Below are 11,668 nucleotides of genomic sequence, written 5' to 3'. Positions count from 1 at the left end.
TAAAGAGAGTCGTCTTCATATTGTATGGTCAGAAACCTTGAGTCTGTTCATTGTCTTTATTCACATGCGATGTTCTTTTCTGAGATAAACTATAATTCAAACTGATGGCTTATCAGTTTTCTATTTTAATGAAAAGAACTTCTGATTGATCTCAACCTGAAGACAATAACTTTTTGTCCAGGCTTTGATTACGGTTTTATGTCTTTTTCTTCGTTCTTGTTTTGAACTGTTGTGTTCTTAACTCTAAGTACAAGTTATTAGGTTCTATTGTTAAGGGGGAACTGTATTCACCCTGTTTTAGAACTTGTGCTCTGAGTTCAGTCTTTGTTTTGCTTAGAACTGTTGTAAGGTTTTGGCATCATCAAAAAGGGAGAAATTGTTGGGAACCCCATGGAATATCATGTCTTGTTTTGATGATACCAAAATCCTTAGGTTTAATTTGTAATAGACTAGAATTGTTTTGAACTCAAGTGTTAGAGTTCGTTTCTAGTTTAGTTTGCGGTTCTGAAGATTGAAGACTGAAGACTGAATAACGAAGGACTGAAGACTGAAGACTGAAGCTACCAACTGAAGTATCAGTTGAAGAATCAGTTCTGAACTGATTACTTAATGCGTCCTCCTTGAACTCAGCGGACTGATACTAAAGTCAAGTATCAGTTAAACATTCTTCCTCGGACTGAACTTCCAACGTTCAAAGGAAGCCACGTGCTCACATAGTACAGCCGCATTAAATGCAGAGATCTCAGGATCATCTCTCTCTGCAGAGGTTATTCCTATTTGGTGGCTACTTTATCAGAGACGTCGCATCTACTGTTCATCAAGATAGCCGTTCCCACCAAATAAGGAACCTCGAAGATTGAAGCCTCAGCCCAAATTCAAAAAGCTCTCCAACGGAAGAAATCTTGAATACGTTCTCCGCCAACGGATCTATTCAGGATCTCTCCTATAAGTAGCGCTCGAGGATCAACTTCAATCTTCACCGATTCAACGACATAAGTTGAAGCTCTGCCAAAATTGCTACTCAGCTCAAAGCTTAAACTCCCCAAAGCTTGAATCGAAGAAGAGAATTCCAAAGCCAAAATCAGTCATTGCTGATTACACACATTCTCTTAGACCTTAGGCAAATATCTGTTTACCCAGAAACCCAGGTCAAAACTTACTCCAAAGAACTTGTTCTTTGAAGTCTAGTTGGCAAGTTTTTCAAACCTCCTTTCGAGAGAAAGAAATCGAGTGTTTGAGTGATAAAGGAGTTCATGAAGGTACTCTGACTCCGTGAGATCCTAGTGCAAGGTCGTGCTAGGAGTGAGAAATCCGACACGAGTGAAGTGTGGGTACTGAAGAGTGGACTCTTCAGTGAAACGGTTGTGTGCACCCGGCAAGCACACGATTCGGTTTGCAGTGCATCAGTTAAGCACTTGCGGAGTGGATTGTTGGTCTGATCAACCGAATGTGGATGTAGGAAAGTGTTTTCCGAACCACGTAAAAGTCTTTGTGTTATTTACAGCTTTCAGTCTTTACATACTTACTTGTGTTCTTATCTTTGATAAACTGAATACTGAATAACTGCAAAGAGAAACCTAAGACTAACAACATACTCAACCGAGGCTATTACGAAATAAAGATATTTCCGCTGCGTGTGATATCAGTCTGACTGATCTATTCTCTGATAGTCAGGAAGACTTATATCATCTCTGTTTTAGCAAACTAGACTGAAGCCCTTACGTGCATCTAGTTAAGTTCCAACAACTTAACTGATAACTCCTTACTGAAGAGTTTTTAGTATCATTCGTCAACCCTGTTTGGTCAAAACTGTTTTCAGTCAACAGGTGTCATAGTTTGCGTGTAAAGTTTCGTTTTGATCTCTAGCTTGAGATCCCTCTGTTTTTAGAGGAAAGAAAAATAGCCCATAGGTGTATCCCCCCATACATCTATTCGAGACCCTCCGGACCTAACATTACTAAATTTGTTTTATTATTTTTACAATTATTATTTATTATATTAATAATATTATTATTTATTATTATTATTATTAAAATTATTTTATTATTTTTACTATTATTATTTATTATTATTATTATTATTAATTTTATTATATTATATTATTACTAAAGTTGTTTTATTATTTTTACAATCATTATTTATTATATTAATAATATTATTTATTTTTTATTATTATTAAAATTATTTTATTATTTTTACTATTATTATTATTATTATTATTAATTTTATTATATTATTATATTATTTTTGCAATTATTATTATTATTAATTATTAAATTAAACAAATAAACTTTTATTATATAGTAATCTCATATCCGTGGGAATACATAATACCATGGGGGAGGGGAGGAATGGCTAATCCCATATGCATGGGAATAGGCATTCCATCGGGAATGGTGATTCCCATTACAAAAACAGTACCAGGCATAGAATTGGGAATGGATGCAGGAATCACCATTCCATTCTCATTCAATTCCTGCATACCAGCCATGCCCTTATTATTTCCATGGCGTAATCCAAAGTATATTTTGAGCCATCTCTATGCTTTATGTTTCATGTTCCTACTGTATTTGGTTCAGACATCCTATTACTTCGCGTCTTTTCTGCTTTTGCTTTCACATCATCCCGACCCCAATACTCCTTCCAATTTGCCCACTCTCTGTCAGAAATGAATGGAGGTGGTTTCTCCTTGTTTCGACACCTCTTGATCTTATGATAAGGCATTTTCATGCAAGTTGGCTTTGGGATCCATTAAACACCATATATTTCACCAACGTTTATATTGTGCAATTTTTAATTGGAATTGGTGTTTGGTATAATATAAAATCATAATTTTGATATTCAATTCATCAAATGGTCCATACCGAAATGTCACATCACATGGGGTTGGGACAAATTTTTTCATAACCAATTTGCAAATTGGTCCCATTTCTTGAGATCATGTAATCTTAAAATTAGGATTTGCAGGCGTATTATCTAACATTATTTTATTTTCGCTTTATTATTTGTTAAAATAGAAATTTTAGTTAAAACAAAAATATCACCCTTGAAAGCACAAGAACACAGAGTAAGAGCACTCTCAGCGAAAATTCCAAAATTATGCTCCTATATTCCTCCCTAAAATTTCCCTATTTAATTTTAGGATCTCGATTTTATAAATGCATACACCAGATCTCCTATTTTCTACATAAAAACAATAATTATGTGTGAGCCCTACTAATTATAAGCCTAAAATAAATTTAGGATGGGTGTAAATTTAAGATTGAATTTAGGTAGGTGTAAAATTTTTTGTGGGCCCCATCTAATTTAGGAGATTTGCTGGATGCATTTTTTTTATCTCATTTTCAATTATTTTAGCCTAAATTTAGAGTTAGTGATGCATTTAGGTGATCTGCTGAGAGTGCTCTAAGAATCAAGCCTCATCATAATATCATTTGTGTGAACAGTGAGGTCCCGAGTTCAAACCCCACTGCTCCCCCTCCCAACTCCCCCAAGTAAAAAAAACAAAAATCCAAAATAAAAAATACCGATAAAAGAAAAAGAATACTGACCGTAAGATTTGAGCCTTTCCAAGCCCTACCGACTAAGCCCCGAAAGAAGAAGCTCCAAGCAACAAATAAAACAGGGGAGCCTAGGATCACACAACACACACAAGACATTAAATTTCCTCACACATAAAAACTATAAATATAAACATAAGTTTCTCACAATTAATACTACTATTTCTTGTAGTGATAATGTCGTCTCTTAATTCCACTTTTACATTCCTTTTGTTAATTTTCGCAAACTTGTTACTTGTGGGAGCTTCTACATCTAACAATCATGATTTTCTGGAATGTCTAATCCATGAATTCCAACTCTCAAACTTAGATACTGATATAATCTACACCCCTCAAAATGCAACATATGCATCTCTTCTGCTAACCCAAAATCTACGGGCAGCTACCACCTCACCGGAGAAACCTGATCTCATCGTCACTCCATTCTATGTGTCCGAAATCCAGGCAGCAGTCTTCTGCTCCCGGAAACTCGGCCTGCAGATCAGAGTCAAGAGTGGCGGCCACGACTACGAAGGCCTTTCCTACACCTCTGCATCAACGCCTTTCATGATCATCGACATGAGAAACTTCCGATCAGTAACCGTCAACGACAAGGCGAAAACAGCATGGGTGCAGGCCGGTGCAACCCTCGGCGAACTCTACTACACAATCTCCCTAAAAAGCAAGACTCTTGGTTTCCCAGCCGGGGCTTGCCCGACGGTGGGCGTGGGCGGCCACTTCAGTGGCGGAGGGTACAGTATGATGTCACGCAAACATTCCATCGCATCGGACCACATCGTGGACGCCAAACTGATCAATGCCGACGGCGAAATCCTGGACAGGAGCAGCATGGGAGAAGATCTGTTTTGGGCCATCCGAGGTGGCGGCGGCACAAGCTTCGGGATTGTTCTAGAATTCAAGGTGACGCTAGTCAGTGTCCCGGAAACGGTCACCGTTTTCAACGTGACACGAACTTTAGAAGAAAACGCGACTGATATAGTAAACAAATGGCAATACATCGCCGACAAGGTCGACGAGAATCTTCTGCTCAGGCTTTTCTTGGCTCCCAGCAACTCTCGTACAATCTCAGCTTCGTTCACGACGCTGTATCTGGGAAGGATTGGCGACCTCATGCCAATAATGGAGGAGCAGTTTCCAGAGCTGGGATTAACCGAGAAAGATTGCATGGAGATGAGCTGGGTAGAATCTCATCTCTTCTTCGCCGGATTTGAGAATAGGACAGTAGACGTTTTGCTGGACCGCACGCCGCAGGGCATCTACGGCCCATCCTACTTCAAAGGGAAATCAGACTACGTGAGTGCTCCCATCCCGGTGAAGGGTCTGAGAGAGATATGGAGGTTCCTTCTAGAAGAAGAAGGTTCTCAGGCTCAGCTGCAGTTCAGTCCTTACGGGGGAGTTTTCAATACAATCTCCGACTCCGAAACGCCGTTCCCTCATCGTAAGGGAAATATATTCATGATCTACTACGTCGTGGTATGGGACAACCCATCAGAATCACAAACGCATCTTGATTGGATCAGAGGCTTCTACAGCTTCATGGCACGGTATGTCACCCAAAATCCTAGGGCTGCTTACTTCAACTACAGAGATCTTGATATTGGGAGCAACACTCAAGACAGCAGTATTACCAGTTACGATCAGGCTAGTGTTTGGGGCCTCAAATATTTTAAGAATAATTTCAGAAGATTAGTTCGTGTGAAGACCAAAATTGACCCCTCAAACTTTTTCAGAAACGAGCAAAGTATTCCACCCTTGGTATCGTATTTAGAAAATAGATTCAACAGTTCATCGATATAATCTATGTATATACTAATAGAAAAAAAGCTTAAGGAATCTAAGGCACAACTTCTAGATTGCCTATTTTATCTTTGTGATATATTTTATAATATATATTTATATTTGATATACATTTATTTGTTACGTTCGGATTGTGGCTTAGGCGCGCTCCTCTCTTCTGGGTGGTTCTCTTCCTCTTTTCCTTTTCTTTTTGCCTTTTTTGTTTTTGCTTTTTGCTTGTTTGGGTGTGTTGTGGGGTTTTAACCCTCCTTTCTTGTTCGGATGCTGGTTTCGGGTGCTCCCCTCCCGTTGAGGTTGCTTTGCTAGTTGTTTCTTGGGTTGTGTTTGTTTCGGGCTGCTATCTGTTTCTTCTTGATACGATGTTACCCGGGTTGTGTTATTTGCTTAATGTTTTGGATGCAACACCTTGGTGAGCAATTTCGCCGTGATTTGTCCGGTAGATGCTATGCAGAGTGTTTTCAATGCTTTTGCCTAATATCTTTTCTCTGGTTTGTATCGTTTGGTTGGTTATTGGTTTTGATTGTTATGGGTCTCTGTTCCTTTGATGTTTCTGTTGTGCATCATGAGCATGGGAAACCAAGCGGGAAAATTTTGGGTCATCCCCAAAAGTGCTTATCTCATGAAGATAGCCTATCTTGAGAGCATAATAATTTGACCTTTTAAAAAAAGGTGAGATTTGACACTACAAAAAAACGCATGATTCCCAGCAAAAATCACCGGCGGCGTGGCCGCCGCCGACGATTCCCGGCGGCTCTCCGACGACGGAGTAGCCGACCCGTTTTTTTTAAATATGCGGCATAAATAGCAGCGGCAGCGTAGCCTATTACTTCAAACTTTTGTTTATTACATCAATATATAAAGGATACTTGTCATTTTAAATGACAATTATCCTTTATATATGGATGTGCAACTTTTATATATTTATCTAATAAATTTCCATGAACAGGTAACAATACTATTTATGTTATATTATTATCTTACTTATATTTCCCTTAATGCTTATTGCGTTTGTTTGTTTGTTTTTTTAATTTTTTTTTTGATATATTTGGTTTGAAAGTTATCATCTATATATAAATAGTGAGTGATTTGAAAGAATTCAAACTTATTTAGAATTCTCATAGGAACGAGATTCTTGTGTGTTTGTGATTAGGATAATATAAGTGTAATTTATCTGTCATGCTCTATGTAATTCGCATGATATTCCAAATGAATATAGATAGATAAATTTATCCAGTACACACAGAAAATAGAGCCAACATGTTTTCATGAGCATACAAAAGAAAAAAATAATTATGAAATCCAATATGTCATGTTTCCTTATTTGTACATTCTATTTCAATAGATTATTTCTAATAAAATTTCTTCTTTTTTAACAATATAAAATAGAATATCAATACATAACAAACACCTTCACCTTTATATCCAATAACATTATACTCCACAAATAAGTCTTTTTCTGTTAACTTAAAAAAGAATACCTTTATTTATATTTCTAAATTCTTTGATAAATATATCCTTAAAAAAGTTACTCAATTTACTCTTTCTTATTTTGTTCTATTTATTTTTTAATGTCCGTATTCGTATTAAAACCTTGTGACCTATTAAAGACAGAGTTAATATATTAAGTGTTGCATGACATTTCCTAGAGAACTAATAGTCAACCACCCCCACCCACCCCACCAGGGATGGATCCAGGATTTAACGTTAGGGGGGCTGAATTTGTTGAACTTAGGCGTTTGAAAGTATTTACACGGGGGTTCAGGGGCGGGAGTCCTCGAAGCAAATTTTTTTGAGCATTCCGTACACTTTATTTTCATGCATTTTTTTTAACAATCACTTAATATAATAGATAATTGTTCTCAATTCAACATCAAGTAGATTAAAAGCATAAAAAGACATACTTTTATGCATTTTTTTTTTAATGTTTCATCTTCTAAACATATAAACTAATTTTCATTGTTAAAAAATTAGTAATTTTACTTTTAACTTTAGAATTGACTCAAATTCAATAATAAAAACGCAAATTATTGCATGCGGTTAACCCATGTATACGCATATATCTACCAGTTTTCGAGAGAAATAGATAAACTGATTTAAGTGGTGCAGCGGTAGTGTTTCATTTTTCGCCAGGGTCAAGTGTTCGAATCTCCATGCCCTCACTTTTGCGATTTTTTTTCCTTCCTTTTATTTATTTATTTTACGTTATTTTTTTGGTCCCCATTTTTACTAGCTTCTCCTCCCCCCCCCCCCCAACACCTTTTTTTCTTCTCATTTTTCTCTTTTTTTTTCGTGAATTTTTTTCTCTCTTTTTTTTCCTTCTTTTTTCCCGCTTTTTTACAATGTTTTTTTTGCTTTTTTTTAATAATAATTATTTGAAATAATTATGCATATTAATAATTATGCATATCAATAATTAATTTTATACTTATTAATAATTAATTTTTCTTACAATAATAATTATTTGATCAAACAACTAAAAGCATAAATTCTCATGAATAAGACATATCAATAATTATGTTTATACGTATTAATAATTACTTTTTCTTAAAATAATTATTAATTGATTAAATAATTAAAAGTATAAATTCCTATAAATAAAAGTAACAATTATCGTGAACAGATGTAATAATTTATAAACATTACATTTCATTGTAACAATAATTACTTTTTGTTACGACAGTAATTACTTGATCAAATAATTAAGAATAAAAGTATTAACGAGTGAAAACAACATTACTTTTCTTCACATCAATAACTATTTTTACTTACAAAAATATTTATTTGAGCAAATAAACAAAAGTACAAATTCTCATAAATAAAAATAACAATTACCGTGTACAAATGTAATAATTTAGAAATATTACATTACATCATATCAATAGTTACTTTTCATTACGGCAATGATTACTTGAATAAAAGTAACAATTATTATAAACAAATGTATACAATTGTGGGAACAAATGTATATCTTATACTAATTAGAAGTAAATGTTCCTATTAAAATTCATGATTTAGTGTTCAGAGTATAGTGTTCAGGGTTTAGTGATCATGATTTAGGGTTTAGTTTTCATGGTTTAGAGTTTAGAAAATATAATACTTTATATTGAATGAAAGGTAAATATTATATTAACATAAGTATTTATTTGTGCTAACAAATGTATATTTTATACTTATTAAAAGTATTTATTAAATGTATATTTGTTCACGATAATTGTTATTTTTATTTTTATTGTTGTCACATAGGATTTAGAACATATAATACTTTGTATTGAATGAATGTAAACACTTATATTAACATAAGTATACATTTGTGCTAAGAAATGTATACTTATGCTTTTAAAAGTAAATATTCCTATTGGAGTTTAGGATTTAGTGTTAAGAGTTTAGTGTTCAAGGTTTAGGATTTAGAAAATATAATAATTTATAGTGAATGAACGTAAATACTTATATTAATATAAGTATACATTTATGCTAACAAATGTATATTCTATGCTTATTAAATAACGTAGAAATAAATAAAATACAGAAAAAAATAATCAAGTAATTATTCAAGTAATCATTGTTATAGAAAAAATAACTATTAAAATGATGAAAAGTAATATTTCACAAACATATACTTTTTTTATGTCAATATTTATTATTTGTCATAATAATAATTACTTTGCACTTTTTAATTAATAATATGTAAAGTAATACTTATTTTCAATGAAAGTAAACATTATTACGTCTAGAAAATGTAATACTTATAATGTATGAAAATAGTCATTTATCTGATATTCTAAACTCAATCAATCAAGTGTTTACGGTTTAGAATTTAATGTTTAGGGTTTAGAATTTAGTGTTTAGGGTTTAGAAGATATAATACTTTATATTAAATGAAATTTAATCTCCTGATATAATACTTGTGTTTAGGGTTTAGAAGATATAATACTTTATATTAAATGAAATTTAATCTCCTGATATAATACTTGTGTTTAGGGTTTAGAATTTTGTGCATACAAATGTATATGTTAGGCTTTATAAAAGTAAATATTACCATCAGGGTTTAGTATTCATTATTTAGTATTCATTATTTAGTATTCATTATTTAGGATTTAATTAGTATTCAATGTTTAGGGTTTAATATTCATTATTTAGGGTTTAGTATTCGATGTTTCAGGTTTACAAAATATTGAATGATAGAAAATACTTATATTGACATAAGTATATATTTGTTCTAACAAATGTATATGTTAGGCTTTATAAAAGTAAATATTACAATTAAGGTTTAGTATTCAAGGTTTAAGGTTTAATATTCTGTGTTTAGGGTTCAGTCTTCAGGATTTAGGTTGTAGAAAATATTGAATGATATGAAATACTTATATTGACATAAGTATACATTTGTACATACAAATGTATATGTTATTTACTATATTGATCATTTAAATTATGTATACATTTCAGGCATTAATTAATAATTTTGTGAACATCGAAAACAATTGAAAGTCCGCACATTTTAATAAGCGTAATTTTTAATTTATTTTGATTAGTTGAAAACTTGAAGTGGTCTAAATATTCAAGTATGTTATTTAGTATATTGATCATTTAAATTATGTATACATTTCAGGCATTAATTAATAATTATGTGAACATCGAAAACAATTGAAAGTCCGCACATTTTAATAAGCGTAATTTTTAATTTATGTGTAAAATCAGAATTTGGTGGAAAATAAAACGTAATTGCTTTTCTGTTCTAGATTGGGTTTCTTGATTTTCAGGCGGTGCGCCGCCGCCGGGAGGTGGTGGTTAATCATGACGAATCGCGGATCCATCGCCGTGATTTTTGGTTATTGCAGATGGCATTATTTGTTGAGGATTCTTTATTTGGGAAAGCTTGCATTTGACTAATCCGTTAACGTAGTTTTTTAGATGAATTGATTTAAATTTAAGATCCCAAAGCTTATCTCGAAGATTTAATTAAAAGTTCACTGTCTTGAAAAATAATCCATTCTGTAACACATGAAATAGTTTTATAAGGGCCTGTTTGATATGTGTTTATAGGTAGGATAAATTAAATTAATACAGATTAGTGTGATGTTTGATATCATGTGCAGTTAATATGGTCAACTCCTACTTAATCCTACTTCTCCATGCTATTTTGTGGGATTAACCCATAGTAATAATCCGCCCACCCCCCTCGGATAAATTTAATACTGAGAAGTTAGATAAAAATTCTGCTACCCTTTCTCACGCATATCGATGCAAATGCCCAAGTAATGGTGGACACACATGATATTTTTAAAATTATGTGAGGATAGTTTTGGTATTAGATAATATAATCCAACATAATCCTGTGGATATCAAACATAATATAGGATTAAGTAGCCATGATATCAAACACCCATGAAATAATATAAATCCACACTAATCCACACTAATTTCTTAAGATAATTTTAATCCTAATCAATCCTAATTAAACTGCAAATCAAACGGCCCCTTAGGGTTTAGTATTCAAGGTTTAAGGTTTAGTATTCAGTGGTTAGGGTTTGGTATTGATTATTTAGGGTTCAGTTTTCAGGATTTAGGTTGTAAAAAATATTGAATGATAAGAAATACTTATATTGACATAAGTATACATTTGTGCAACAAATGTATATTTTAGGACAAATAAAAGTAAATATTACCATTAGGGGTTTAGTATTCATTATTTAGGATTTAATTAGTATTAAGTGTTTAGGATTTAATATTCATAATTGCGTTTATTAACGTAAATTATACTCTTGATAACTTTATTTATAATCATCAAATTTATATTTTCGTATTTATGAACGTTTACAATTATTAGATATAATTAATAATCTTGATAATTATATTTATAACCATCAAATTTATCCACATAAACTTATATTTTGTTTAATAACTATCTATACGTTAATTAAATGACAATATTACTTTTGTAAGTTAGATGTTACAGACAGAGCAAATCAAACATAAGCTGTAATTAGGGATTTAGAAATTGGGTTCCTTGACCATTTGACATGTTCACGATAATTTATACTTTTTTCTTATTTGATCAAATAATTATTATTACAAAAAAGTAATTATTAATGTGTATAAAAGTAATTGTTGATATGTATAATTATTTGATCAAATAATTATTATTGTTACAAATTCATTAAAAAAGGAAGAAAAAAAAGAGGAAAAAAAACGGCGGACAAAAAAAGATGAAAAAAAGAAAGGAAAAAATGGAGAAAAACAGGAAAAGAAAACGCAGGCACAAAAAGAGGAAAAAAGGAGAAAAAGAGAGAGAAAAAATGTATGGAAAAAAGGAG

At 32.5% G+C, this 11,668-nt stretch overlaps 1 protein-coding gene across 1 annotated transcript; it reads left to right on the top strand.

Annotated features, from left to right (window-relative positions):
- The first annotated feature begins 3,629 nt into the window (after positions 1–3,629).
- On the top strand, positions 3,630–5,480 carry LOC131017931 (berberine bridge enzyme-like 18). The gene has a single exon (XM_057946677.1). It carries the CDS (start codon positions 3,738–3,740, stop codon positions 5,355–5,357), a length of 1,620 nt encoding a protein of 539 aa, XP_057802660.1. The 5' UTR covers positions 3,630–3,737; the 3' UTR covers positions 5,358–5,480.
- The last annotated feature ends 6,188 nt before the right edge of the window (positions 5,481–11,668 follow it).

This window comes from Salvia miltiorrhiza, chromosome 3 (genome assembly GCF_028751815.1).
Source record: "Salvia miltiorrhiza cultivar Shanhuang (shh) chromosome 3, IMPLAD_Smil_shh, whole genome shotgun sequence".
NCBI lineage: Eukaryota > Viridiplantae > Streptophyta > Magnoliopsida > Lamiales > Lamiaceae > Salvia > Salvia miltiorrhiza.
Note: the sequence above shows the minus strand (reverse complement) of the source record. Positions and strands in the feature narration are given on the sequence as shown.

Coding starts and splice junctions, on each gene's coding strand:
- LOC131017931 (XM_057946677.1), top strand. CDS start 3,738: ATGTCGTCTCTTAATTCCACTTTTACATTCCTTTTGTTAATTTTCGCA.